The following is a 27,424-nucleotide window of genomic DNA, read 5'->3' on the forward strand; positions in this document are numbered from 1 at the left end:
AAAATATTCACCACTCCAATGTTCTCCTTTGAGAGATTGGGATTTGCATTTCTTTTTCATCCCTCAAAAATTAACTGCCCCTTCAGCACCCTAAAAACCCCACGATTTTCACACAGGGAGTTCGAGAACCTGCCCTTAAATCCTCAACTTTTCCCCAGATTCCCACCCAAGAGCCAAAGTTTGCCAGCAGATGGCGACCGGACTCCTAAAAACATCCCAATAATCCTCCAGCTAAAACAAATCCCGATCCCTGCGGTCTGCCCTTGAATCTGAGCCTCTCTCTCCTCTGCCAAGCCCAAAATTTGGGCAGGGAACCTCCGGACACCCCACAAGTGGATTTTGGGGGGATGTTTATCCAAGGTGGAACTGTTGGAGGGGGTTTGGGGGCTGTGCAGTGCTCCATGGGCATTAAATCCTTGGATTTCAGCTCCTTTGGGTGGGATTTGGCGTTTCCCCTCCAGAAGTTGCAGCAGTCTGGGGCTGTTCCTGCCCGTGCTCTGGGGTTCTTCCAGAAGCAAAAGGAGCTGAGTTTTCCAGCAGCCAGAGCCTGGCATGGTTGGCTCCATCCTTTCCAGCATTCCAGCAGCGTTCCCTGGGACGTTTCCTTCCATCCTGCTGTAAAAAATCCCCCTCCCAGCCATGTCTGACCCCGAGCACCCCAAAAAATCGGGTGGGATCCGTTGGAAATGAGGCATTGATGGCGGTGTCACCCCAGGGGAGCTCAACTGCTGGGGGACAAACCCCAGATGTGTCCCTGGGTTATCCCAGTCCTGCACAAGGCACCTGGGACACATCCCATGGCTCCTCCTGGGTTATCCCAGCCCGGCACATGGCACCTGGGACATCCCATAGCTCCTCCCCGATTATCCCACAGAGCACCTGGGTCACATCCCACAGCTCATCCCGGGTTATCCCAGCCCAGCACCGGCTCCTGGCCGTGGATCCCGGCTCTCCCTGAGGCTCCTGGAGCCCGCCCTCGGGCAGGGCGCGGGCCCGGGATGCTGAGCGGGCTCCTCCGTGCGGGATGCGGGTCTGTGGGACAGACAGCGTGGCAGTGATCGCCTCTTCCCCGGAGAATAATGTCCCCACACAATCCGCCACCGAGATCTGATGGTGAAACACAGCCCTGCACAGGGCTGCTCCCCCACGGAATGGGCTCCGCTCCCTCCCTTCCTCACTTCCATGGGAAGAGAGGCACCACAGCCCTGCGGGCACAGCGCCCATCCCGCCTCCCTGCCGCGCCCTCAGGCGCTCTGGGTCTCTAAGGGGTACACCGGGACATGGCGGGGCTGCAGCAGGCGCTGAGGGGCGCCCCTGCGGGCGGAGCAGGGCCCCGTGCTCCAGCTGCGCCTCACGGGGCTGTGGATGAGGGTGGGAAACCGGGAGGGAACGGGACAAGGAACGGGACCCGCCTTGGCACCTCCGCCTCAGCGCCGACCTCCCCAACATGGCGGCCTCGCCCGCCCGCCTCGCCCAACATGGCGCTGGGACCGTCCCAACATGGCGGCGGGACCATCCAAACATGGCGGCCCCGTGCTGCGCCGCGAAGCGAAGACTTGACCTTCCCATCATGGTGCCACCATAACACCACCCCCATGCCCGCCCCATCAGCACGTGATCCCAGGGAGGCGGTCCTGCGCCTGCGCAGTGCGCGGCCGGCGCGGCCGGGGTAGCGGCGGGAGGGCGGGGAGGGAAGATGGCGGCGCCGGTCGGAGCCGTCACCGGGGCGACGCAGCGGCCCCGCCGCCCGCAGCCCTGAGGGCCCGGCCCGGCTCGGCCCGGCCCGGCGGCAGGTGAGAGCGGCCCCGCGGTGCGGCTTCCCCGGGCGGGACCCTTCCCTGGGGAGCGGGGCGGCGGGACGGGCCCCTCGGGGCGGGACAGGCCTGGTGTGGAGGGGGCCACATTGGAGGGTGGAGGGTGTGGGGAGCCCCTGTGCCAGCCCCTCACAGCGTTTTGGGGGTCGCTGCGGAGGGCAGAGCCCACGGGTGGGTGTAGCCCCTTCTGGGAGGGGGAAGCCCCTTCCCAGCTCCGGGGTGAGAGGGGAAGGCGGCCCCGGGGGCTCCCTTAGGGCGGGGAGAAAGCAAAGCTTGCCCCTAAAAAAGCCGCGTTGCTCCCTAAAAAACCCATGTTGCCCCCTGAAAGCCGTGTTTCCTTCCCAAAAAGCCAAGCTTCCCCCCAGAAAGCGATGTTTCTTCCCCAATATGCCATATGTTTCCTTCCCTAAGATACATGTTTCCCTCCATAAAAGACATTTCCCCAAAAACCTCGCGTTTCCCCAGAAAAGCCATTTGTTCTCCGTAAAAGCCACGAAAATCTCGTGTTTTCCCCAAAAAGACACGTTTCTTTCCTAAGATCTCTATTTTCCTCCTGAAAAGCCATGTCTTCCCTTAAATGCCATGTTTGCCCCCTAAAAGCCATATTTGCCCCCCAAATTCTTCCCGCAAAAAAAGCCATATCACTCCCCCTAAAAAAAAAGAAAAAGCGCCCCATTTTCTCCCTAAAAGCCCTGTTTCCCCAAAATTCAGTGCTGGCACAGGGCAGTGCCAAGGCACAGGCTGGCAGTGTCGGCAGTGGGGGGGAATGGCATTTTTTGGGGGGAAATTCGGCTTTTAGGGGGAGAACATGGCTCTTCTGGGAGGAAACAGCTTTTTAGGGAGGGAAATACAGCTTTTTGGGGGCAAGTGTGGTTTTTAGGGCGGGATCAGCGGCTCTTTGGGGGGCTGACATGTCTCTAGGGGATGTCCCCAGAACCTCAGCTCGCCTTGGGTTGGTGTGAAAACAAAGGTGAGGCTCAGTCCCCGCTTGCTCTCGGCGTGGAGCCGCCTCTCCCCTCGCTCCGCGGCCGCGTTTGTGTCACTGCCCCGGCTTGGGGACGGGATCGCGGTCTGGGAGCAGCCGAGGTGCCCAGCCCGGGGCTTTGGGGTGTCCTTTGGGGTGTCGCTGTCTCCGCTCGGGGCTTTGGGAACGTGGTTCGGATTGATTTGGGCTGCTGTTCTTGTCACGGCGGGGCTGGGCTGGGCTGAGCAGCGCTGCAGGGCTCGGCAGGAGCGATGCATTATCTCATCCTGCCCAGCCTCTCTCGGCTTTTCCAGTCGCCTTTCCAGTCGGCATCTCTCAGGAGGAGCGGGAGCAGGGCTGGGGTGTCTCGCTGTTAATGACCCGAACTCCAGGGAATGCTCGGAGAGGAACAAAAGGGGAGTCGAGAATGGGAGATAACCCCGGGATCGCCGGGAATGTCGTTTGTGCTCGGCTGGCTTTAATCATCCCTGGGAGCCGGCTCGGGTCAGCAGCTGGAACTGTTCCCCGTGGCTGGAAGGGACGGGAATTGCGGCGAATTCCCGTGGAGGAGCTGCTGACCTCAATCCGTGCCCTGGGTGGGAAGGGGCCTTTCCCCACCTGTCCTTTCCCGGGGAAGCCGCGGCTCGGGGGCGGTGCCGCGGTGTCCTGACAAAGTGCTTCATATCGCGACATAGCCTCGCAGCCTGGGCTTGGCCTGTCTGGAGAGCAAGTGCCAGACTGGGAGGTTTCCTCATTCCCACAGCCCTGGGTGTTCCCACCACCATCTCTCCTTCCTTTTCCTTGTGCTGATGCCACAGAAAGGCTGAAAACCGGGATTTTTCCCTCAGGTTGTGTCCATCCCCTGGGCTTAGTGTTTCCTTGGTGTCACAAGTAAAGAAGAGAGCAAAATCTTGGGCAGAATCTGTTTCATAAAATCCGGAAGGGTTTGGGTTGGAAGGGCCTTGCAGACCATCCCTGCCACAGGCAGGGGCACCTTCCCCTCTGCCAGGTCTCTCCAGGCCCTGTCCAGCCTGGACACTTTTCCAGGGCAGGGTGGTGCCTGTCTGGTGTTGTTCCATGGTGTTGGACTCGGTGCTGTTCTCCTGGAGCTGTGTGTGGGGCGGTGGCAGAGCCACATCCCGTGGTTGTTTTGGCATGGCAGGGATGTTTGTGTGTGTTTTTCCTGCTGTGCTCCCCGGAGTGTTCCCTGACAGGTGACTCCACCCAGGGCAGCACCAGCATTGCTTTTCCAGGGTGGCAGGTGAAGCTCTTGGGTTCAGAAAGACTCCAGACAGTTTTGCCATTTTCTCTCGTGGGTTTTTGCAGGCAGAGTGTACAATTTTCAATTTTAATTGGAGTTTACTCCAGTCTTTATTCCCTGGACTCGGTTTTTCCCTGCATTTGGCTGTGGGAGCAGCCCCTGAGGGAAGCTCACCTGCAGGACACGTGCTCCTGCCCTGCCTGGGCTTGGAATGAAGGTGGGGTTGGTTTATTCCCACTGCTGAACGTGGGTGACCTGGGATTTGGGCATTCCCGTCACTGCATCAGGCACCTTCTGCAGAGGTGTTTGCTGCCTGGGAGAGCTGGGATGTGCTCCTCATCCTGTCCTTGATCCCAGGAAATGGAATGCATACAGTCTGCACGTCTGCCAGGAGTGACAGGTTTGAAGTGGGAGATCGGGGATGGTGTGGCTGTGCATTCCCAGTTCGGGGATGGTGTGGCTGTGCATTCCCAGCTCAGGGATGCTCTGACTGTGCATTCCCAGTTCAGGGATGCTCTGGCTGTGCATTCCCAGTTTGGGGATGGTGTGGCTGTGCATTCCCAGCTCAGGGATGCTCTGACTGTGCATTCCCAGTTCAGGGATGCTCTGGCTGTGCATTCCCAGTTTGGGGATGGTGTGGCTGTGCATTCCCAGTTTGGGGATGGTGTGGCTGTGCATTCCCAGCTCAGGGATGGTGTGGCTGTGCATTCCCAGTTTGGGGATGGTGTGGCTGTGCATTCCCAGTTTGGGGATGGTGTGGCTGTGCATTCCCAGTTTGGGGATGGTGTGGCTGTGCATTCCCAGCTCAGGGATGGTGTGGCTGTGCATTCCCAGCTCAGGGATGGTGTGGCTGTGCATTCCCAGCTCAGGGATGCTCTGGCTGTGCATTCCCAGTTCAGGGATGGTGTGGCTGTGCATTCCCAGTTTGGGGATGCTCTGGCTGTGCATTCCCAGTTTGGGGATGGTGTGGCTGTGCATTCCCAGCTCAGGGATGGTCTGGCTGTGCATTCCCAGTTCAGGGATGGTCTGGCTGTGCATTCCCAGCTCAGGGGTGCTCTGGCTGTGCATTCCCAGCTCAGGGGTGCTCTGGCTGTGCATTCCCAGTTCAGGGATGGTCTGGCTGTGCATTCCCAGCTCAGGGATGCTCTGGCTGTGCATTCCCAGCTCAGGGATGCTCTGGCTGTGCATTCCCAGCTCAGAGGTGCTTTGGCTGTGCATTCCCAGCTCAGGGGTGCTTTGGCTGTGCATTCCCAGCTCAGGGATGGTCTGCCTGTGCATTCCCAGGTCCATGGAGTTGTGTTCCCAGGGCTTCAGGAGGCGCTGGGTTTGGGCACAGCCCGCTTCCATCCCAGCCACTTCCACAGGATGTGAGCGAGGGCTGCTGGAAGAGGCTTCCCACTCTCTGTGTAAACAGAGCTGCGCCTCCAAGGGAAGTGATTTTTCCCTGTGTGTTCCGACGGGGCAGGCTTTGTTGGAAAACATCCAGTCAGGATTTTCCTAAGGCTGGAGGTGGGTAAGCTTCAGGCTCTGACTCGGGAAAGGCAGCATCACCTGGAGACGGCTGTGAGGGCTCAGGAGAGGTGTTGGAGCTGGAGGCAGGCTCGGGTTTGGCCCAAATCCAGATAAAAGCTGGGAAGAGGCCTCTGGGAAGTGCTGGTGTTTATCAAGGTAGGGGCTCCCTCCCAAGCGTGTTTCCCGCCGACATCTCTGGGCTGTCCCCAGCAGCATCCAGGCTGTGCTGCCAGGAGCAGCCAGCACAGCTTGTGATGGAGTTGGGAAATCCAGGTCAGAATTCCTTTTGAACTCGCCTGCCTTGCTGGATCAAAGCAAAGCAGGGGTGACACATCCACGTGAAAAACGTGGCTCGTGTCGAGCAACCTGCAGGAATCTGGGCTCTTCCTGTCGGGAATTTGCTGTTTCAGGAGCTGCTCTGGACTGTGTTCTCTCCCCCATTTCTATGGCAATCTTTAAATATTTATCTTTGCTTGCTGAACTCCCACTGCAATATCTGTGACTGAGAATCCTCATTTTCCCCCCATGGGAAACGTGGATGCAGCTCAGGCACCAGCAATTGGCAATTCCAATGCACTGCATCTCTCCCTGGGTTCCAGACTCCTTTGGAAGCATTTCCCTGCCTCATTTTGTCTTGTACCTGTGCCAGTTTTATCATAATTTGGGGTTTTGGAGGCTTAAGGTAAGTTGGCAGAGCTGCTTTTATTTATTTGGAACTTCTCTTTCCAGGCCAGGTTGGATGGGGCTTGGAGCAAATCTAGAAGGTGTCCCTGTCCATGGCAGGGAATGGGATGAGCTTTAAGGTCCTTTCTAACCTGAACCATTCCATGATTTTGACTCCCATTAGGTTTCAGTGGGTGGGCAGAAGATCATCTCTGGTTTGAGGAGTGATTTGGGGTTTTCTGTGTAAAAAGATCTCTGGTTTGAGGAGTGATTTGGGGTTTTCTGGGTAAAAAGATCTCTGGTTTGAGGAGTGATTTGGGATTTTCTGGGTAAAAAGATCTCTGGTTTGAGGAGTGATTTGGGGTTTTCTGGGTAAAAAGATCTCTGATTTGAGAAGTGATTTGGGGTTTTCTGGGTAAAAAGATCTCTGATTTGAGGAGTGATTTGGGGTTTTCTGGATGAAAAGCAGCTCAGAAACGTCAGAATCTTGCTGTGAAGTCGGGGTGGCTGTGGGAAGAACTGTCCATCCCCAAATTTCTCACATCAGGGAATCTGGGACACGGATTAACCATTCCAGCTGGGTTTGTGTCACTCTGGAGAGCCTGCAGTGTGATTTATTTGTGCTTTAAAAGAGACTCCTGAACCCTTTGGGTGCCGTTATCCTCACGCTGAGCTTCCAGGGAAGGGGCTGGCCCTGGGAATCGCTGCCTTTTCTTGTCCCTGGAGCTGGATGCACACCAGCTGCCCAGAACACCTGGAAGGAGAGAACCCTTCCAGGTGTGGGAACCCTTCAGATGCAGCTCCCTCTGAAGCAGCAGCCCTGTGGAATTCCTGCCTTCAGTTCCTCTGAGCCACCTTTAATCCGTGCTGCTCTTCCCAGAGCTGCTCTTGGGCCGGGCGTTTCCTTTCCCAGTCCCAGCAGCTGCTGGGAATTCCTGAAAGCTCCCAGACTTTTGGGTTTTTGCAGACACAGACTCGTGGGGTCTCAGGAGGGGCACAGGGGATGCTGTAGCCTGCTCTGAGCAGGAATCCTGGATGCTTTGAGATCCCAGGGTTGCACACTGTGTGATGATCAGGGATTTGCCCCATTCTCCTGCTCGAGTGGTGCTGGTTAATGATGATTGTTGTGGTGACAGGATGGTAACAAAGGGACATCTTGGGAAGCTCATTTTGTCATTGAATGGTAGAGATGAACTTGAAATTTGCACAATTTCCCTGAATTTTTGTTTGCTCGTTAACATAATATGGATCTGAGTGCACTTTTTTGTTGTTTCTTTCTTAGTATTTGATATTTAAGCCTCCCTAAACACCCAGGCATGGCACAAAGGATGGAAGGATGCCTCCTGCTTTCCTCATCCCCAATATCCAGTGCTTCTGCTTCTCCATGCATTTCCTTTCCTGTTAGCTGAGGAATAAGAAAATCCTGTACTGAACAAGAACAAATGCTCTTATTTATTCTGCTCAAATCAGTGGAAACTGCAGCAAATCCTCCCCCAGCCCATTGGGTGGGTCAGACTCATGAAATGTGTTCCACATGGAATCCCTGGGTTGTATTTTCCAGTCCTGGCTCAGCTGTGGTTGGGGTTTGCCTGGTGGTTGGTGGATGCTGTTCCCAGCCCCTCACACCTCTCTGTGCTGAGATTCCCTGTGCATTTAGTGCCATTTCTCCCTCCTTTCAGGCCAGGGCTCCAAGGGCATGCAGAGCAATCCTTCCAGTTCTGTAATAACAGGGTTGCACTGCCACCACCCTGGGGCTGGTCTGCACCTCAGATCCATCCCTGCCCACCTGCTTTACCCCCTCAGAGATTTCAGACAATCCTCTGTTGCTCATTGCCTGCTGTTTGTTGGGAACTGGTTGGGATTTCCCCCACTGAGGTGCTGGTTTGGGGGGGAGAGGTGGAGGGGCAGCTCTGATCCCTCCCTGTGAGCAGGGACAGGAGCCAGGGAAGGGCTGGAGCTGGGCCAGGGGGGTTTGGGTTGGAGATCAGGAAAGGCTCTTCCCCAGAGGGTGCTGGGCACTGCCCAGGCTCCCCAGGGAATGGTCCCAGCCCTGGGGCTGCCAGAGCTCCAGAGGGTTTGGACAGGCTGGGATTGTTGGGGTGTCTGTGCAGGGCCAGGAGTCGGGTTTGATCCCTGTGGGTCCCTTGCAGCTCAGGGCACTCCATGGTTCTGTGCAGTGTCTGCAGGAGTGCAGCTCCAGGAGAGCAGCTCCCAGCTCCACGGACAGGGAATCCCAGGGATGCTGTCTGGCTGCAAAGCACCAGGCTCAGCCTGGCTCCCTGGGGTTCTCAGCAAGGAATTGGGATGTCTCAAGGTCAGGCCTGTGGTATTTCCCTCTTTCCCAGCCTTTTTTTTTTTTCCCAGCACTGCCCTTTGCCTACACCAACATCTCACCATGGACCTTTAGGCTTGTAGGTTCTTCTCTCCATCCCCATTGCACAGCACAGCAAGGGCTCCAGAGGCTGAAATTGCAGAGGCTGCTGGGTGTCTGCCCTCCCTAATTCACATTTTCTGCTAAAAAAGCCCAGCCATGAATTCCAGCACCTTTGGATTGCACACACTCCAGCACCTCCATGGGGCTCAAGGACACACTGTTTGCTTTTCAGGAATATCACACTTCTCATCACCTTTTTAGGTTTTGATTAGGGCAGCAAAGAATCATGGAATGGTTTGGGTTGGGAGGGACCTTAAAGCCCACCCAGTCCCACCCTGCTATGGCAGGGACACCTTCCACTGTCCCTGTCCAGCCTGGCCTTGGGCACTGCCAGGGATCCAGGGGCAGCCACAGCTGCTCTGGGTACCTGTGCCAGGGCCTGCCCAGCCTCCCAGGGAAGGATTCCTTCCCCATATCCCATCTGAACCTCCTCTCTCTCAGTGGAAGCCATTCCCCCTGGTCCTGGCACCCCAGGCTCTGTAAAAAGTCCCTTCCCATGTTTCTTGGCAGCTCCCTCTGTTCCCACTGTCTGCACAGCCCTCTGAGCTCTGGAGAGGCAGCAGCTCAGCACAGGGAGCTGCAAACATCTGCTCCCTGGATCCCTGTGCTGCAGAGCCTTTGTTAACCCCAGTTTCTTGTGGCTTTTGTTCCTTTACCTGCAAAATGGGGTTAACTATGGAATGTGGAAAGCTGGAATGTTGGAGGCATCATTTCAGGTTGTGTCTCTGTGGTCAGACCAGGTGTCTGTCTGTGCTGGAAACTCCTTTTGTTCCACCTGAGAGAAGGAAAATACCTTCCTTATTGTTTTGCTGTGTTTAGCAAACAGCTCTGCCTTTAAAGCCCCTCGATGTGATCCAGCCCTGCTTCAGGGATGGTTCATCCCTGCCTGGGAGCTTCCATCAAAGGCCTCACCTGGGGAATGGCAGGGCTGGGCATGAAGGGGAGCACAGACAGGTTTGGTGTGAGGCACAGCCAGTGGGCATCCCAAAAGCACCCTTTGGGTGTGTGTGACACACTGCTGTGTCCTGGGAGGGCAGTTTGGGTGCTCATCCCTGGTCATGTCCATGTGGAGGTGGTGGTGATGTCCTGGTTTCCTGCTTGCTAACAAAAACATTGCATCAGCACCACTGCCAAGTCAGCAGAGTGTCTGAAAGCCCTGGGCATTGATTACAGTCAAACCTTGGCCAGCCAGGCTGCAATAAAATGGGTTTTTTACAGTGTATCTTTCTCTTTTTATGGCTTGAAAGTCAGTAGCCTTGAGCTCATCTTTGGGTGCAAGGTCTGGGGGCTGTTTGTGACTGGTGTGTTTTTGTGGGGAGAGGAAGATGGTGGTTGGTGAATCTGGGCTGAAGAATAACTTTGTTTATTGCAAAAATAAAATTGTTACACCCCTCAACTCCTCCTTTGCCACTGTCCAGGGCTGGACAGGAGCCAGGTGTGCCCAGGTGAGCAAGAGGCCAATGGCCCCTGGCTGGTCCCAGGATGTGGCACTTGGGGACATGGTTTAGTGGGGGCATGGTGGTGCTGGGGGAACAATGGATTTGGTGATTGTGTAGGGTTTTTCCAGCCTTACCAATTCCATGAGTCTGTGATGAGTGTGTGTGAGTGCTGCCATGACCATGTCATGATGGAGAACCAGAGGCTGGAGCCTGAACACCCACAGCAGGAAAACCCTGACCTTGACCTGGCTGTGCTTGGCTTCATTTTCCTGAAACTCCATCCTTTGTTCCCACTGCACAACATCCACCTTGAGTTTTCAGCACTGCTGGACCCCACAATCCTGCCTGATTGTCCCACCAGGGATTGCCTGGCTTGTGTGGACAGCACTGCAGTGATGTGTGAATCCTGGGTGTTCCCAGCTTCTGGAAGTGCTGGTGGTTTCTGAAGGGACTCCTGTGTCCAGCCCTCGATGGATTTTTGGAAGCAAAGCTTACTTTGCTTTCCCTCTCACTGATTCCTGATCCTGCTGCCCCCTCTCCCTGGTTCAACAGGAGCAGGCAGGCCTCAAGGATCCTGCTCTAGGATCCAGTAGGTTCAGGTGGGATATTGGGATAAATCCTTCCCTGGGAATGTGGGCATTCACAGGGTGCCCCTGGATCCCTGGCAGTGCCCAAGGCCAGGCTGGACACTGGGGCTTGGAGCCACCTGGGACAGTGGGAGATGTCTCTGCCCATGGAACAAGATGAGCTTTAAGGTCCCTCCCTACCCAAACCATTCCATGATTCCACAATCCTCAGTGCCCCCAAGGTCCCTAAGACTGGAAAGGGACTGGGAGCATCCTCAGCAAAGGCAAGAGAGCTCCAAATCCCAGAGACAGAGGAGGAGGAGGAGGAGGAGGAGGCCTGACACCCCCATCCTGAGCGGTGCAGGGTAGGAAATGCCATTTTCCTGCTCCCCAGCTGCCTGGGGGCTGCAGGAGCTGGATGAGCTCCAGGGCTCTCCCAGCCAAGGAAGCTCCAGCACTCACCTTTCCTGCAGGACACCTGGGGACCATGGGGACCATGGCTTCCCTGGGAATGGTGCTGGGAGACACCCTGGGCATCCCCCACTGCTGCTCTGCAGAGAATGCACTTTAATAAAACAGTCCCACAGGCCCCTAATGCAGCCCATCAGGAATGAAGGCATCCAGGATGTTTGGGTGTTTTGTTAACAAACCCTTTGCTGAGCTATCTGCACGTTTTTCATTTGGTTATTGTGCCTGGGCAGTTGGAACTGGGCATTGGGCTGGATGGAAACCCAGAACTTGCAGGAGTTTTTTTCAGGCTGGTTTTTCAGGTGAGCAGAAGTGGGCTGGATTTAGGTCGGTGGCTGTGTTTTCCTCTTGGTTCCATTATAAATTTCCCTTCATTTGTGCAGATGAACCAGTTTTGGTGACTTTGGGAGGTGTCAGGGGTTGTAGGACTCAGGGAATGCTGTGACATTCTCACAGGCTGTTCTCCAGACAATTCTCCACAGCTTTCCAAGAGCATGTCCAGGAGCTCCTGTGCTCTCCTAGTGAAGGGAGGGGTGACAGCAATTCCCAGGATCTCCCAGTGTGGCTTTGCTCATCATTCCTGATCAGGAATTCTTGCCAGTAAATCATCCTGAGCAGGTTTGAATAAATGTTTTTATCCTGTAAAGTTCATCCTCCTACAGCAGATATTGCACCAGGAGGAGCAGCTGCCCTTTTCCCTGGAAAAACCTCAATTTTCCAGCCCCAGAGGCTTCTGTTTGCTTGCTTAGGGGTTATTCCGGGTTTTGGGGCTTGCAGGGTGTTCAGTTTGCAGATGGAACAGAATTTGTTTGCTGGGAAAAGCCGAGGTGATAATTGGAATTCAGGGCTTGGCGGGGGCCGGCAGAGGGAGTGTGTGAGCCCGAAATCCTCCTCATTTCCTACTAAATTTAGGGGATTTCGGGAGCACGGGAAAAGGGAGCAGCCGATTATTGCACCCGAGGAGCTCCTCTTGTGATGCCAGGGCTTGGCAAGGCAGATTTTGGCAGGTTTGAAACAAATCCAACTCTTTCAAGGGTAATCATATTGTCCAAAAACATGGAAATTCTCCAAATCCATGCATCCATAACAAGTGGAAGGGTTGGTGGATGGTGGAGATTTTGGCTTTTTTCATGGTTTTCTGCAGGGATATTTAAGGGTTGTCTTTTTTGGTGTGGAAAGGCAAATATGGAACTCCCAGGAATTGTGTTTTCAGACTTGTTTTTCATGTGAGCAAAACCAGGCTGGATTTTGGGTCAGTTGAAGTGTTTTCCTCATGCTTTCATTATAAATTTCCTGCATATTACTTCATATTTATTAATATTTTATTACATAAAATTTATTATTATATTTAATAATGATGATTTCCTATGTACACCTCAAGTGTGGTGTCATTAAACTCTGCTTCCCCTTTTCCTGTGAACCCCACACCAAAAAGTCCCTCAAACCTCAGCTCCCAGGTTTGTATTCCTCCAATAAATCCAGGATAAGCCCCCACATTTTCATTCTGGGTTTCAGTGCATTCATTTTGTGGGAAAACAGATTCAGCAGGATTTATTTGTAGGTTGCTGTGCTGTTTGTGCAAGAAATCCTGCTGTGTAATGTCACACTGCTGCTTATTTTTGAACTGAAACCTTGGGAAAAAAAACGAGCAGGAATCTGGAATAGCCAAGGATCAGCTCATCACTGGGGCTGGGAGGAATTCCTGGGATTTTGGTACCTTTTTATTACAGAAATATCAACCAAAATTCAGCTGTGGTGGTGCAGTTCCAGGACAATGGGCAGCAGTAAAAATGCTGTAATTCGGGTTTTTTTCCTGAAGTCCCTAAACCCACAGTTCTAACAGGCAAAACCATCACAGGGGGGTTGTGCTGACAGAGAAATGGTGGAATTTTCTGCCTTGCAGATGGAATTTAGGAATCCTTTCTTTTCCTGGGTGACTTGTATGAAAGAAAAAACAATTTTGTGTTGGGAAAAAAAAAGGGAGAAGCAGTTCTTCAAAGAACCCTTGGAAGTGCCTGTTTTGCAGGAATAAGGAACATCCATGGTGCCGGTGTTCCTGAGGTCTCGCTCTGCACAGAGAGGATGTTGCTCATCCCACGACTTCCCAGAGGCTGTATTTTCTTTTTTTGGACTAAAATCTGTGGTTTTTTTCCCATTGTTGAGCTTGTCCAGCAGTTAATTTCCAAAAGGATCAGTTCCAGCTGCTGCAGGTGAGGGAGGACTGGAAGTGTTGTTTTATTTAATGGTGTTTATCCCAATCCTGTGTTCCCACGGACCTGTCACTCCCTGTGCTGCTGCTTTTATAAAGCATCGTGCTTCTCCTTGGAAATAGTGCTGGATTTTCCTCTTTTCACCCCAGGAAGGGTCTCAGAGCTTCTTTTAGAGCAAAACCAGCATCAGGGAAAGCTGCAGGTGAAGTCCTTGATGGCACAGCTGGGGAGACAAACACAAAAATACTGAAAATGTGGAAAGAATCCTTCCCATAGAGATAAGATTTTTTTTTTAAATGAAAAATGAACCATTTCTGTCTGCTGGAAGAGGATTTTTATTTGAACTGGGGCAGAGAATCAGTCAGAAGTGTGGCTGTCCCCAGAGTGTCCCCTGGAGACGCTGGCACACAGAAAAAGCCATTCCAAAGTATGAGGAAGAGTCTGGAGCAGGCTGGAGACAGCTGCTGCCTTCCACCCCTACATTACCACGAGGGCTCCTGATTGCCAGGTGCAATGAAATCCTTCTCTCCTGGCAGCCCAAGCCCTGGCCCAGCCGGGCTGGCTCCTCTCACACACCTGGAATGTTTTGTTTTGTTTTGTTTTGTTTTGTTCCCGGTGGGAGCAGCAGCTCCTCCTTGGAGGGAGCATTCCTTGTGTTCCTTGTGGCCTGTGGAAATGAGCATTCCCTGTGTCTGCAGTGACTCAGGACTGGTGTTCAGCCTCTCATTGCCATTCAACAGCTTGGCCTTGGAGGCTTTTTTCCATAAAATCCATAAAAAGAGGTGGGAAAAGGGCAGGTCAAAAACCCTGCAGGTTCAAGCACTTCCTGAAGCAGCTGGCAGTTGTGGAGAGGAGGAGGCAGCTCGGGAGGGAGCCACCAGTGCCACCCACACCTGAGCTTTGGGCTCCATGGGACCAGGAGAGGGGCCTGCAGGTAGGAAAAGCTCCTTGGGCCAAGAGGGGATTTGCAGCAGTAGGTTTGGAGCAGTGCTTCAACCCCGTGGGGTTATTTCTGCCTGCACTTAATATTCCTCAGCTGTTTGTTCCAGATAATTACTTTAGGAATAAATAGCAGGTTCTTAACTAATTTCAGCAGGGGAGAGAGGGAAAATGGAAGTGCTCTGAAAGGAGGAAGAGGATTATGAAATGTTTTGCCAGCTGGCAGAGACGCAGCTTTGAGGAAAGGGCAGGCAGATTCCATCGGCGCCGGCAGAGCCGCGCTCCCGCTGCCCTTCCAGTGCTTCCTGGAGCAGCTGCCATTGCTCCTTGCTCCAGCTCCAGGCTGATTCCTCAACACCCCAAAAACCCTTCCCAGTGCTGGGATAGACAGGCATTTCTCTGGGACCAGCAGGGCTCTGGGGTGCAGAATATCATGGAATGTTTGGGGGATGTGTTGGCGTTTTCAGGGCTCGATCCGATGCTGGAGTTAATTGGATTGCAGCTACTTTGGAATGAGACACAACTGCTTAAATCTCTTGGTTGCAGCTTTTTGAGTGCTCAGAGATTCATTTTAGCCCAGGTGCAAAGTGGAGCCCGGTGTGGTGCAAGCAGAGAGCACCTGGAGAGGCAGGATGAGGGAGAAAGCACCTCTTGCATCACCCAAAAATGCAGGAACACTCAGTTCTGCTCCTGGAATAACCAGTAAAACCCCAGGTGTGGGATTTTCCCTCATGGATCTGCTGAATAACTGGCAGCAGGAGCTGCTGGGATGCTTTAGCTCTTTCTTGCCAACTGCCTGGGTTCTTTTTCCTTTTTCTGTATTGGAGCAGGGTTTTAGGACAGGGCTTTGCTTTACATTCCAGGGGTGGTTATTCCCAGCCCGCCCTTCCAAACAAAATCCACATCCGTGGCAGGTCAAGCTTGGAGGGTTATTTTGACAGTGAGCTGCCTTTTGGGAGCTGGGTTTATTGCTGGCCTTGTTTTCTTCCAAAAAAGAACACGGCGTGGGTGTGAAAACTCTGAGGATGGTTATTCCTTATGTTCAAACGTTTAGGAAACAAGAATTTACCAAAGGAGATGCTTTGGAATATTTATAATATTATCAAGTGGCTTGGGAAGAGCAGACAAAACTCAGTGGGGCTTCTCCATCCTCAGATATGCTATTTGAGGCTCCTCCCACTGTTCTAAAGATGATTTTTGGTGTTTTGTGCCTGGGATCAGCCTGCCGTGTTGGGTTATTCCTGAGCCTGCTCCAGAGGATCCAAATTGGGATTTACTAGCTGGAAAACACCTCTTTCTAGTGGGTGTGCATTCCTGCACTTCCCATGACCCTCTCCAGCAGGATTTGGACATTATTTAGAGCACAAATAAAAGTTGTTGGGATCACACAAGGTCCTGACAATGCCCCGGTCCATCACCATCCTCAGGGTCCCACTGTCCCCAGGCCAGAGGCAAAAACTCCTGCTCAGGATTTTGGAAAGGCTTGAGGATGTGAAACCTCTGCCTCCTGGGGAGCTGCTCTGTGATCCCAGGCTGGGAGGGAGGGAGGGACAGACCCTCCTGTCCTTCTGTATCCTGAGCAGGAGCACAGCCCCATCCTGAGCAGGAGCACAGCCCCATCCTGGGCAGGAGCACAGCCCCATCCTGAGCTTGGAGCACAGCCCCATCCTGGGCAGGGGCACAGCCCCATCCTGGGCAGGAGCACAGCCCCATCCCTGCCTGGAGCACAGCCCCATCCTGAGCAGGAGCACAGCCCCATCCTGGGCAGGAGCACAGCCCCATCCTGAGCTTGGAGCACAGCCCCATCCTGAGCAGGAGCACAGCCCCATCCTGAGCTTGGAGCACAGCCCCATCCTGGGCAGGAGCACAGCCCCATCCTGAGCAGGAGCACAGCCCCATCCTGAGCTTGGAGCACAGCCCCATCCTGGGCAGGAGCACAGCCCCATCCTGAGCAGGAGCACAGCCCCATCCTGAGCTTGGAGCACAGCCCTATCCTGAGCTTGGAGCACAGCCCCATCCTGGCCCGGAGCACAGCCCCATCCTGGGCAGGAGCACAGCCCCATCCTGGCCTGGAGCACAGCCCCATCCTGGCCTGGAGCACAGCCCCATCCTGAGCAGGAGCACAGCCCCATCCTGAGCAGGAGCACAGCCCCATCCCTGCCTGGAGCACAGCCCCATCCTGAGCAGGAGCACAGCCCCATCCTGAGCAGGAGCACAGCCCCATCCCAGCCTGGAGCATGGCCCCATCCTGAGCAGGAGCACTGGCATGCTGTGTCAGGATGGAAACCAGCACAGGCACTTCCCAGCCATAGATGCCTTTGCTTGGAGAAGGCCCAACCCTCCATTCTTTCATAATTTTTAGCACAACTCCACTTTTCCTTTCCCTCAGTCCCTGGGAACTCGTGCCTGTTCTGTGTGGGGCGGGTTCCTGGCAGCAGCAGCAGCAGTGCCTGTGTCCCAGCCTTTGGGTTCCAGCCTCCCCTGCCACAACAGTGACTCCAGCAGGGATTTCGACACGGGAAATGTGCTGGGTTCTGCCGTGGTTCCTCCCACAGATTGACAGCCCTGTGCAATTTCCAAAGCTGCTTCATCAGGGAACCTGACCGTGGTGGGGACTGGTGCTGTCGCCTGTCATTTTCCTGGGCATGAATTGGTTGCCATGGAAAGCTTTCCCTCTCCGTGTCTCCACCACCTGCCATTCCCATGGCATGGGAAAAACCTGGACTAGTAACTGCAGCTCAGGTTATTCCTGAGAAATAAACCTCATTTATAAATCAGGTTGATGACCCAAGCTGATGTGGTTTAACATGGGGTTTGTCACCAGGGTATTTCTGTATCAGGGTATTTATCCTGCTAGGTAACCCACATTAAACCCTGATATCAATAACTTCAATTCCTTCCAGCTGTGTTTTCTGGGATAGTTAGGATTTGGAAAAAATAATGATAATATTCTTATATTGGAGGATGTTAGGGAAAAGCTGTCTTGTCTTCCCTATTGAGGAGCTGCTTTGCTTCCTGGCCTGCTGCAGGTGGAGTTTGTCCTATGGACTGTGTGGATTTGTCTCCAATAATCCTGGCCAGTTCAGGGCTGGGGGAAGGCTGGGCAGCCTCTGCCTTGTGGACTTGGGAGGAACCCAAAGAACAGGGAGCTTGCCCTGGTTTGGTCCTTTCCTCATGCTAGGAAAGGATAAAAAGAGAATTTCTGGAAAAGAAAGCCCCATGTCATCCCCAGGAGCTGTTACTGTGGTTTGGGCTATGGATCCAGGAGCACTCAGGGAGCTGCTGCTCCCTTGGTCTCCACTCAGCCACCTTGGAAGGGGAAAGTGCTGCTGCTCTGCTCAGGACAGGCTGTTTGTCTTGCAGGGGCAGGCATGGATTTCACCTCACACGGTGCCAGCTGCCCAAACTGGACACAGCCACTCGTTAAGGTGGATTTATTTCATGATACTTTTCTGTCATCAAGGTGTCACCTTACACTCGAGATGTTGGGAATAGCTGGAGATACAACCTCTGCTATCCCAGCCTTCCATCAGCAATAAATCCTGGGGGGATTTGCTTTCCTCACCTACTGCCAGCCAGGGCTGTGTGCAGGTATTTCACAAATAAAGGGAAAAGGGTGGTGAAAACCTTAGGCAGGGCATTTTTCCTCCCCAAGGAGTTGTTTGGGGTAAAACAGCCTCGCTGGCAGAACAGGTTCCACAGGATGGAGGGACTGTAAATGTCACTGTGATCCTGTCTCACCTGGGGAGAGGTTCCACAGGGATCCTTTCCCCATCCCAGCTGGGCCCCACAGGGCAGGGCAGGGCGATGTCTCCTCGTGTCCAGTGAGGGAGCAGCAGCTCCAGGCCTTGGCTTTGGCTCTCTGCTTCCCACTGCAGGCAGCAGCAGGGTGGGGAGCGATGGAGTGACCTGGGAAGGCCCTTCCTAAACCCTCAGCTGCTGCAAAACTGCAGAACCACCTCCTGCACTGGGTGATTGATGTGGCACAGCCCTCTGGTGTGGCACACAGCTCTCAGTGCGTTCCTGGTGCTCTGTGTTCTTGGGTTTTGGTTGATAGTTGCTGCCCTGAGATGTGCAGGGTGTCTCTGTTTCAGCCCATGCAACTGAAGAACAAGTCTGGACTCTTCAATTTTTGGTCTTGAAGTTGTTTATTAATTCTTATCTATAAAATTTTCTTTCTGCCCAGCCGAGATCTGCTCTGCAGGGCAGCCACAGGCACTCTTTGTGTTGTCCTTTTATACTACAAACTACATATAACACATTGACACTTAATTCCCAATACCTATCACCTGTGTTAGACAGTGCACTTCTACTCTAAACCAATCCCAAAGTGCCAACATCACTGCAGAAAATGGAGAACAAGAAGAAGGAGAAAGGCTGGACATGCCCAGATTCCTCCATCTTGTTCCCATAACCCCCATACCAAAAATCCTAAAATCTACATTTTCACCCTGTGATCATTTTGTTATTACACTATTCAAACCTGTGTGACTTTCATGTCCTCATACAGAGCTGGTAACTTGCTCCAGGGGTCAAAATCAAATCCCCAGGTGTTCTGGGTTGTGTGCCAGGGTCTCTGAGCCCCCTGACAGGGTCCTGGGCAGCTCTGGACACCTGGAGGGATGCACTGAGTTCTGACACGTGTGACCTCCCTGTTGTCCCTTTTGGCAGCTGTGACATGGGATGCCATGGCCAGCTCCTCAGACAGTGACGATGACTGTTCCTGGTGCTCCCTGTGACCTCCCTGTTGTCCCTTTTGGCAGCTGTGACGTGGGATGCCATGGCCAGCTCCTTGGACAGTGATGATGACTGTTCCTGGTGCTCCCTGTGACCTCCCTGTTGTCCCTTTTGGCAGCTGTGACGTGGGATGCCATGGCCAGCTCCTCGGACAGTGACGATGACGGGTTCATGGCCGTGGATGCAGAGGAGGCCGCGGTGGAAGGGACGATGGAGCAGGAGGATGAGCCCCACGCCGAGCTGGAGGTGGAGGAGCCCAGGCCCAGCTCCAGATCGATGCTGGAGCTGCCAGAAGAGGTTTTGGAATACATCCTGTCCTTCCTCTCTCCCTACCAGGAGCACAAAACCGCCGCCCTTGTCTGCAAACAGTGGTATCGACTGATCAAAGGTACAAGTGATGGCAGCAATTTCTCTAATTGGGGGGTTTGGAACCCAGCTCTCTTTTACCTTTGCCTCTTGTTTTCCTCTCAAACTCTGAAATCTGGCTTCTGTGAAATCTCAGGGAAATCCTCACAGCCGTGGGGTCCCTGGCTTTGCTCAAAGCAGGCCTGTAACTGTGCAGAATTGAACCCATCAGCCTCTCCCAGGGTAGAAAACCCAGAGAGGCCATGAATTCCCATCCTGGAAGTGTCCAAGGCCAGACTGGACAGGGCTTGGAGTGCCCTGGGATAGTAGAAGGTCCTCTCCTTAGCAGGGGTTGGAGCTGGATGAGCTTTGAGGTCCCTTCCAGCCCAAACTAAAACAAAGCCCAAGCCCCAGGACAGAGCAGCTCCTTTGCTGCCTTTGGGTGCTCCCAGTGCTGCACTGGTGACCTTGGATTGCAGCCTCCTCCCCAGAGCCCCTGCCAGAGTCCCATGGCTGATGGGGCTTTAATTGCACTTCATTTGTGTCTTGCTCTGTAATTAACATTCCCAAAGCTGCTGCTTTCAACAGCTCTGGCTCTGCTTCTTGCAGCTCTGCTGGAGATAAGTGCAGCATAAAATCTGCATGAGTAGAGATGTGCATATTCCAGCTTCCTGGAAGAGTAGCCCAGAGACACAGATCCTTCCTTTGCCTCTGCACACTCATTCCAGAGCCTTGTGGAGGTATTTTAATGCTGGAGAAGTATGATACAGCAAATAAGGAGGGAACATTTGGACAAGGATACAAGCAGAACCTTCTGCTTCATTTTACTTTAATACACTGGGTGATTTCTGGTACCATTCTGTGGGGTGCACACTTTAATCATGAGCTTCATTTAAAAACAAGGAGTTTCAGAGGAGAGCAGTTCAATCCTAGGAAATGGGACAGGTTGCTGCACAAGGGGAATGTGCTCCTTCTGAAAAACAGGAGTGGGTGTCAGGTGAGGAATGCCCTTGGCAGATTGTGAGGTGATGGCTCATTTATGGAATTCTCCTCATCTGAAAGATCCCAGGCATTTCCCACTCTGCCCAGAGCTGAACAGGCTGGGGGTTCAAAAACCACAGCTACCCCAGCAGGGACCGTGGCCCAAAATCCCTTTTTTTGTGCATCCTTTTGGGGCAGCAGCTGCCCCCAGCCCTGGGGAAGGGCCTTTTCCAAGTGCTGCAGCCCCCGTGGCTGCTTGGCTGTTTCCTGGAGTGGCCTGCAAGGGATGCAGCTGGGATGGACAAACAGCTGGGATTCGCCCCAGAGGGATGTGGGAAACATCCCTGGAGCCCGGGGAGGAGCAGCCCGAGGCACAGCGTGGCTTTGGGCTGTGTCACCTCTCAGGGGACAGGTGGTGCTGGGCAGCTGGGCCCTTCTGGGGCAGTTCCAGCCAAAAAAAAGGTCTGGAACCACCACCTGCGAGCTGTGCCCAGAGAGGTCACTGGAGGTAAACAATTGATTCGTGTTCTCCTGGTTCATTTTTCCTGTTTGCCAGGATACATCTGCTGTGCACTCCTGGAGCTCACATTCCCTTTCCCGTGTGACTCTCAGGGATCAGGTCCTCAAGAACCCCAGGCTTTATTTTTTTATTTTAAAAACCCCTTCCTGCTTTGTATCCCGGAGTGGGATTTCTTGCTGGGGGTGTTCCTGGCACAGGGCTTGGGGAAAAACTCTTGGCTGGTTATGGCATCCTCAGTGCAGGTGCCACCAAGTGTCTGCTGAGCTGCTGCTGCTGCCAGAAACCTTCTCCAGACCTTTTTGTCTCCTAAGAGAGCAGCCTCTGGCCCCTCCCAGAATTAGTGGCAGCTTTGGAGCATCCCTGCTCATTTTTATCACTCCGATTTCTTTCAGATCCCTGGCCAGTAGCTGCATTCACAGTCTCACAAGTTGATTATTGCACTGAGGCTCCTCAAGAGAAGGGAAGCTGCCCCTCAGGTGTGCTGAGGGAACCAGGGTGCAGCACAGAGGGCTGAGCACAAGCTCTCCAAAGCACCCCAGTGCTTCCTTCCTTTCCAAAGGCTCTGCTTCCCGACTGGAGCTGCCGGGATGTCGTGGCCCGGCCGGTGCACGCTGCTGACTTCCACATTTGCAGAGTTCCCTTGTCTTTATTCCCTTAATCCCCCACATTCCCAGCGTGTTTCTAACCCAAACACGGGGCTTTGCAGCTGCTGTCACCGTGCAGGCACAGTTTGTTCCCTGTAGGAGTGTCAGGGGTGGGATGGACAGAGACGAGAGATCTCTGAGGCCAGGGCTTGGAACTTGGGGTTTATTGCAAAGGGCCTGGGTGCAGGGCCCTGCTGGGAGCTGCCAGACACAGCTCAGAGCAGGACTGAGAGAAGAGAGGGGGAGAGAGGATGAGAGGGTAAGAGAGCAAAAACCTAAGAGAGCGAGGTTCCCATTCCAATACAATAAATCTTCTTCTGTGTTGAATATTCTGATTCTCACTAACCAATCTAGTACAATATACAAATCCTATAGCATTTACACACAGCCTATACGAATCACTACATTACCATACTGTGCTACATTTTAAACCCTAAAAACTCCTCTTTGGGCCCCTTCTGCCAAGCTGTAGGGTCTGCTCTGGCCCTTGGAGCTGTCTGCAAGCAGAGGGTGTTGTTCCATCAAAAGGGGATCACCTTCAGCTGGCCACACCATTGTTTTCCAGTTGTTCAGGAACTGAGGGATCTCAAAGCTTGCTTTCATTTCAATCTTGCTTATAGTTTCCATATTCTCAAAATTTTTTGCCAGGCAATCATATTTATAAGGCTTTCCTGTTTCTTCTTCCCCAGCAGTTCCCAGCTTTGCTGACAGTGTTGTTCTCTCCCCAGGTGTGGCCCATCAGTGCTACCACGGCTTTATCAAGGCAGTGCAGGAAGGGAACATCCAGTGGGAGAGCCGCACTTACCCCTACCCTGGCACCCCCATCACCCAGCGCTTCTCACACAGTGAGTATCCCTGCAGTGCCCTGGCAGCTCCTCCCTGCATGGGAGCTGCTTCCCTGAGGGCTGGCAGTGCCATCTCTGGAGTCCCCATGGGCAGTGCCATCCCCTGGAATCCCACTGGGAGCTGCCTCCCTCGGGAGCTGGCAGTGCCATGTCCTGGAGTCCCCATAGGAGCTGCCTCCCTTGGGACCTGGTAGTGCCATCCCCTGGAATCCTGCTCCCATCAGGGGCTGGCAGTGCCATCCTCTGAAATCCCAATGGGAGCTGCCTTCCTCAGGGGCTGGCAGTGCCATGCCCTGGAATCCCGTTCCCATCGGGGGCTGGCAGTGCCACCCTCTGAATCCCAATGGGCAGTGCCATGCCCTGGAATCCCACAGGAAGCTGCCTCCCTCAGGGGCTGGCAGTGCCATCCCTGAAATCCCAATGGGCACTGCCATCCTTTGGAATCCCAATGGGAGCTGCCTCCCTGGGGGCTGGCAGTGCCACACGTGCCCATTGCCACAGTGTTCAGCCCACGGCTGTGCCAACGCTCAGCACAAGAGCAGGGCTTTGGGAGCTGCTGGTCCTGGCGGGCTCATTGATCCTAGGAAGTGTTGATGGAGTGGAAGGGGGGTGGGACTGTGGCTTTCTGGTTGTGCAGGGATCTTTCTGCAGCTCCCCTGGCTGGAAAACTCTCCCACATCATGGGGTCAGCCCTTGACTGAAACGCGTCCCCAGGTGCCACATCCAGGGATGGTGACTCCAGCACTGCCCTGGGCAGTCTGTGCCAGTGCCTGACCCCCATTCCATGCAGGGATTTTCACAATATCCAACCTAAATCCCCCCTGGCACAGCAAGGGCTGTTGCCCTTGTCCTGTCCCTGTTCCCTGGGAGCACAGCCTGACCCCCCGGCTGTCCCCTCCTGTCAGGAGCTCTGCAGAGCCAGAAGGTCCCCCTGAGCCTCCTTTTCTCCAGGCTGAGCCCCTTTCCCAGCTCCCTCAGCCTCTTCTGGTACTCCAGCCCCTTCCTCAGCTCTGTTCCCATCTCTGGACACTCTCCAGCCCCTCAGGGTCCTTCTTGTCCTGAGGACCCGGAGCTGTCCCCGGGATCTGGGCCTGAGCTTTGTGTCCTCCTCAGCCCCTGGACTGGAGTCATTGCCATCAAAGCTGATGGGTTTTGGGAAGAGCAGCACTCAGGGATGTGATTCCTCACCAGCTGCTGGCACAGTCCTCTACATCTGTGAGGAAAACTGGGAATTCTCCAATGTGCTGGGCTCAAATCGAGCAGAGCTGCAGGTGGATTTGCTGACTAAAGGGAGTAATTCAGTCAACAGCACCACTCAATGTTTGGGTGAATTCTTCTCCTGCTTCCAAGATTCTGGAAGAGAACAGGAAGATAAGAGATACCTAAGCACAATGCCTTTGAGGGAAAGATACTGAAATAAACCCTGTTCTTTGGTGTGCAGTAGCATTGAGCTGCCTCAGCTCCAACAAAAAAAAACACAACAAAAATTCCATCCTGTGACTTCAGCACGGGGTCTGAGCCCTCTGGGGGAGAGCTCTTCCAGGAAGCAAATTGCATTTTTCTGAGGCAAGATAAACACGGTGCAAGCCCTGCCATTCCAAGAGCAGCAGGCATCACATTTTCATCTTCCCAAGCAATAATTTATGAGGCAGCCGCTGCGCTGCCTCCTGCCAAGACAAGTCCGGGAGACGCTGCGGGGAGCTCTGGTGAAGTCATTGTGCTCTGCCGAGATACCCTGGCCTTCCTGAAGGATGAAAAGGCTCCGTAGTTCACAGCTCATTTTTAGCAACCTTACTGAAGTGCTTATTAACGACTTCACACTTGCGTGTATTTCCCTTCAATTTTAGCAGCGTTTTTGCCACTGCTGAGTGCTCAGGCCAGCTAGAAATTGCCTGGAAAAGGCTCAGAGTTGCCCCAAAGAGCACTGTGTGCTCTTTCCTTTATCCTGCTGCCTGCCACGGGCTTCCTGGCTGCAAAGTGAGTTGTCTCCCTAAATCCACTGCCCTCGGAGCGTGTAATCCGTATTAGCCTCGCTCGGTGACAGTGCCCCGGCTCTGCCCGGCCCCGGTGGCCACGGCAGCGTTATTAATGCACTTTGTGGGCACAAAGCTAATCTGGATTAACTTGTTTGCTGACTTAAACGGATTGGTTTGTGAGCAGCTGCCCAGATCTGCAGCCTCTGCTTTCCCTGCAGCAGCGTTCACTGCCCGCGGGCGGGATTCCAGCCTTACAGCCGAGCTACAAATCGTCAGTTCCGAAAGGCAAACTCTGAACTGTCACCTAAAATCCCACGGGATGACAGTGAGCTGAGGTGGAGGGAACAGGAGTCTGGGCAGTGGGGAGGGAGCAGGAAGGACTCACAAAGCCCTTTCTAGAGGGATGAGTGATTTGCTGGTTTTTGTGGGAAGACGTCACCGCCCAGGCACGAGTCAGTGCTGCCATCAAAGCTCTGGCTGGGGCTCGCTCTCGCTTCCAGGAATTATTAGAACTGTCCCAGAAGTTCTCAAAGGGAGCACAAACGGACAAGGAGGGGAATTCTAAGCAGCTGGAGGTCAACCTGTCTGCTCTCAGTCCTGAAGGGAGGAATGGCAGAAGTGCTTGATAAGGAATAATGAATGGAAGGCTCTGCCGTGGGGAGGCAGTGCCTGGCAGGGATCACACTGCTGAGAACAAACTGTGGACGGGCTGTCACTTTTCCTGAGGGTTTGACTGGAGCTGCAGGATGTGAAACATCAATAATGCTGAGTGTTTAGGGTCAGAAATCATCCGTGTTTGGGGTTTTTTGGGTGATGTTCACAGGAGTCACCGAGCTGTTTTATGTATGAACCTGCGAGGTCGTAGCAGGGTGATGAGTCACGGGGTGAAATCACTGCCCGCAGTTGGAAAAAGATGTCAGGAGGCTCAGGAATGCAGAAACCGAAAAGCAGCAAAGGAATGTTGTGCCAGGGATATTGATCCTTTGCTGGAGGAGTGACTAATTTTAAGCACTGATTTATTGTTTTTGTTACCAAGGAGCCTGGGGTTGGTGGCACCACCGGCATGAGTAATTACAGCAATTTGTGGGTTTGACGAACCCGTTGGGAGCGGTGAGAGCTGGAATGTTTGTTTTACAGGATGGGCTGCTCCTGGAGCAGAGCTGCAGCTCCTCCCAGCACCCAGCCTTGCTCAATATCCCCGGGTTTTTGGCTGCATCCAGGCTCTGCACTGCAAGGAGCAGGACAATGGCATTTGAGGGAGTGAGGAGATAGAGGTGGAGATGGAGATAGGAGGAGATGGGAAAGCTGGGGGCGTTCACCTGGAGAAGACTCCAGGGAGAGCTCAGAGCCCTTTCCAGTGCCTGAAGGGGCTCCAGGAGAGCTGGAGAGGGACTGGGGACAAGGGCTGGAGGGACAGGACACAGGGCATGGCTCCCACTGCCAGAGGGCAGGGCTGGATGGGATATTGGGCAGGAATTGTTCCCTGTGAGGGTGGGCAGGCCCTGGCACAGCTGTGGCTGCCCCTGGGTCCCTGGCAGTGTCCAACACCAAGGGCTGTCACCCTCCAACCCAAGAACCATGTGGGAATGGGATTTACAGCCCAGCCAGCTCCTCCCCATCTCTCCAGTGGGGAATACAACCCTTGAACTGGGATGGGTGAATTTATTTCATGTTCTCTGAGGTTCAGAAGTCAATGTTCTTTGACTGTGGTGAAGGGAATGTGCTTTCCATCTGGTTTCCCTCCCCAGTCAGCTCTGCTCTGGCTCTCGGCCTCCGGGTGAAAATCTCCTTTGGTTCATTGCTCAGGGCAGGGCAGTCAGGAGTGTGCTCAGAGCCAGAACTCTGCTCTCCCTGAGCATCAGTGTCTTCAAACACCAGAATCACTGATTCCTTTCCAAAGATAAGCCACTTCTGCAGTGCTGAAACTCCAGGGGGTCACTGAATTTTGCTGGGACGTAAAAAAACCCCAACTGAATCCATTCAGTGTTTTCCACCCAAAGAAACCCTAAAACCATCAGGGACATGCACAGTTTCCCTCTGATTTATTCTACACCTGATACAAACTGTGTATAAACGTATCATGGAATCACAGAATATCCTGAGCTGGATCCACAAGAATCATCAGAGTCCAGAGCAGCCCCAACAATCCCACTGTGGAATTCCCACAGGCTGGAATAAACTGCAGTTTTTCACTGTGCTTGCTTTTTCCTGATTTTCCCTATTTTTTCCCCTCAAGCTGCTCTGCATTCCTTATCTTCAGCTGCTTAAAATTACTCTAAAAAAAAAAGTAGGAGAGCACAATCTCAGTGATTTTGCTGTTGGAGGGGGTTATTCCACATGGAATTTTATGGGAAACCCAGAATTCTGCCCAGCCTCCAAGGCAGACAAGCTGAGCAAGCCCTCTCTGCTCCATGTTTCAGTTCCCTCTTGCCAGAGGTACCTGGGTGCTGCAGACACTTCCATGGGATTTGTTTTGGGGCCAAGAGCTCTTGGGTGTCTCTGAGGGGTTGTCAAACGTGGTGTTTGCTCCCTGTTCCCCATCTGGCTGCCTCATCCTTTCCCAGGGAGCAGAGGGAATGCCCCTGCATGGTGCTGGGTTTTAGTGGGGCTCTTTAAATGAGATGGGGTGAAATCCTGAAAAGAGAACAAAGCCCAGGGCTGGGTGCACAGAGGGGTCTGTGAGCTCTGTGATCCAGCTCAGGGCAGGTCAGTGAGCTCAGTGCTTTAATCACAGCTAAGCTCATTAATTACAGGCCTCTAAGGCAGTTTTCCCTGCACTTTGAGGAGCAGCTCTGCCTGAGGGATAATCCTCTTGGGAAGGTTCTTGCTGGAGCTTCACCCTGCTCAAGGATGCCCTGTGGTTCTGGGGAGCTGGGGCAGCCTGGCTGCCGTTCTCCAGGGAGGAAAGGGCCTGATCTGGGGGTGGGACACAGGGCAGTGACAGCAGCTGTGGGGACAGCAGTGACAGGGCTGTGGGGCACAGAGCAGTGACAGCAGCTGTGGGGACAACAGTGACAGGATCTGTGGTCACACAGATCAGCAGTGCCAGGGCTGTGGGGCACAGGGCAGTGACAGGGCTGTGGGACAGCAGTGACAGGGCTGTGGG

The 27,424-nt window shown here is 53.7% G+C and overlaps 1 protein-coding gene across 1 annotated transcript in view; it reads left to right on the forward strand.

The window, feature by feature from the left end:
* Positions 1 to 1,652: 1,652 nt before the first annotated feature.
* Positions 1,653 to 27,424, forward strand: part of FBXO42 (F-box protein 42) — a 51,295-nt gene continuing 25,523 nt past the window's right edge. The window contains exons 1-3 of the mRNA XM_054647741.2: positions 1,653 to 1,793; positions 19,126 to 19,395; positions 22,226 to 22,342. Of these exons, the coding sequence (XP_054503716.2) occupies positions 19,143 to 19,395; positions 22,226 to 22,342 (370 nt within the window). The 5' untranslated portion in view covers positions 1,653 to 1,793; positions 19,126 to 19,142. The remainder of the gene's footprint in view (positions 1,794 to 19,125; positions 19,396 to 22,225; positions 22,343 to 27,424) is intronic.

Source organism: Agelaius phoeniceus, chromosome 24, assembly GCF_051311805.1.
Source record: "Agelaius phoeniceus isolate bAgePho1 chromosome 24, bAgePho1.hap1, whole genome shotgun sequence".
In the NCBI taxonomy this organism is placed as follows: domain Eukaryota; kingdom Metazoa; phylum Chordata; class Aves; order Passeriformes; family Icteridae; genus Agelaius; species Agelaius phoeniceus.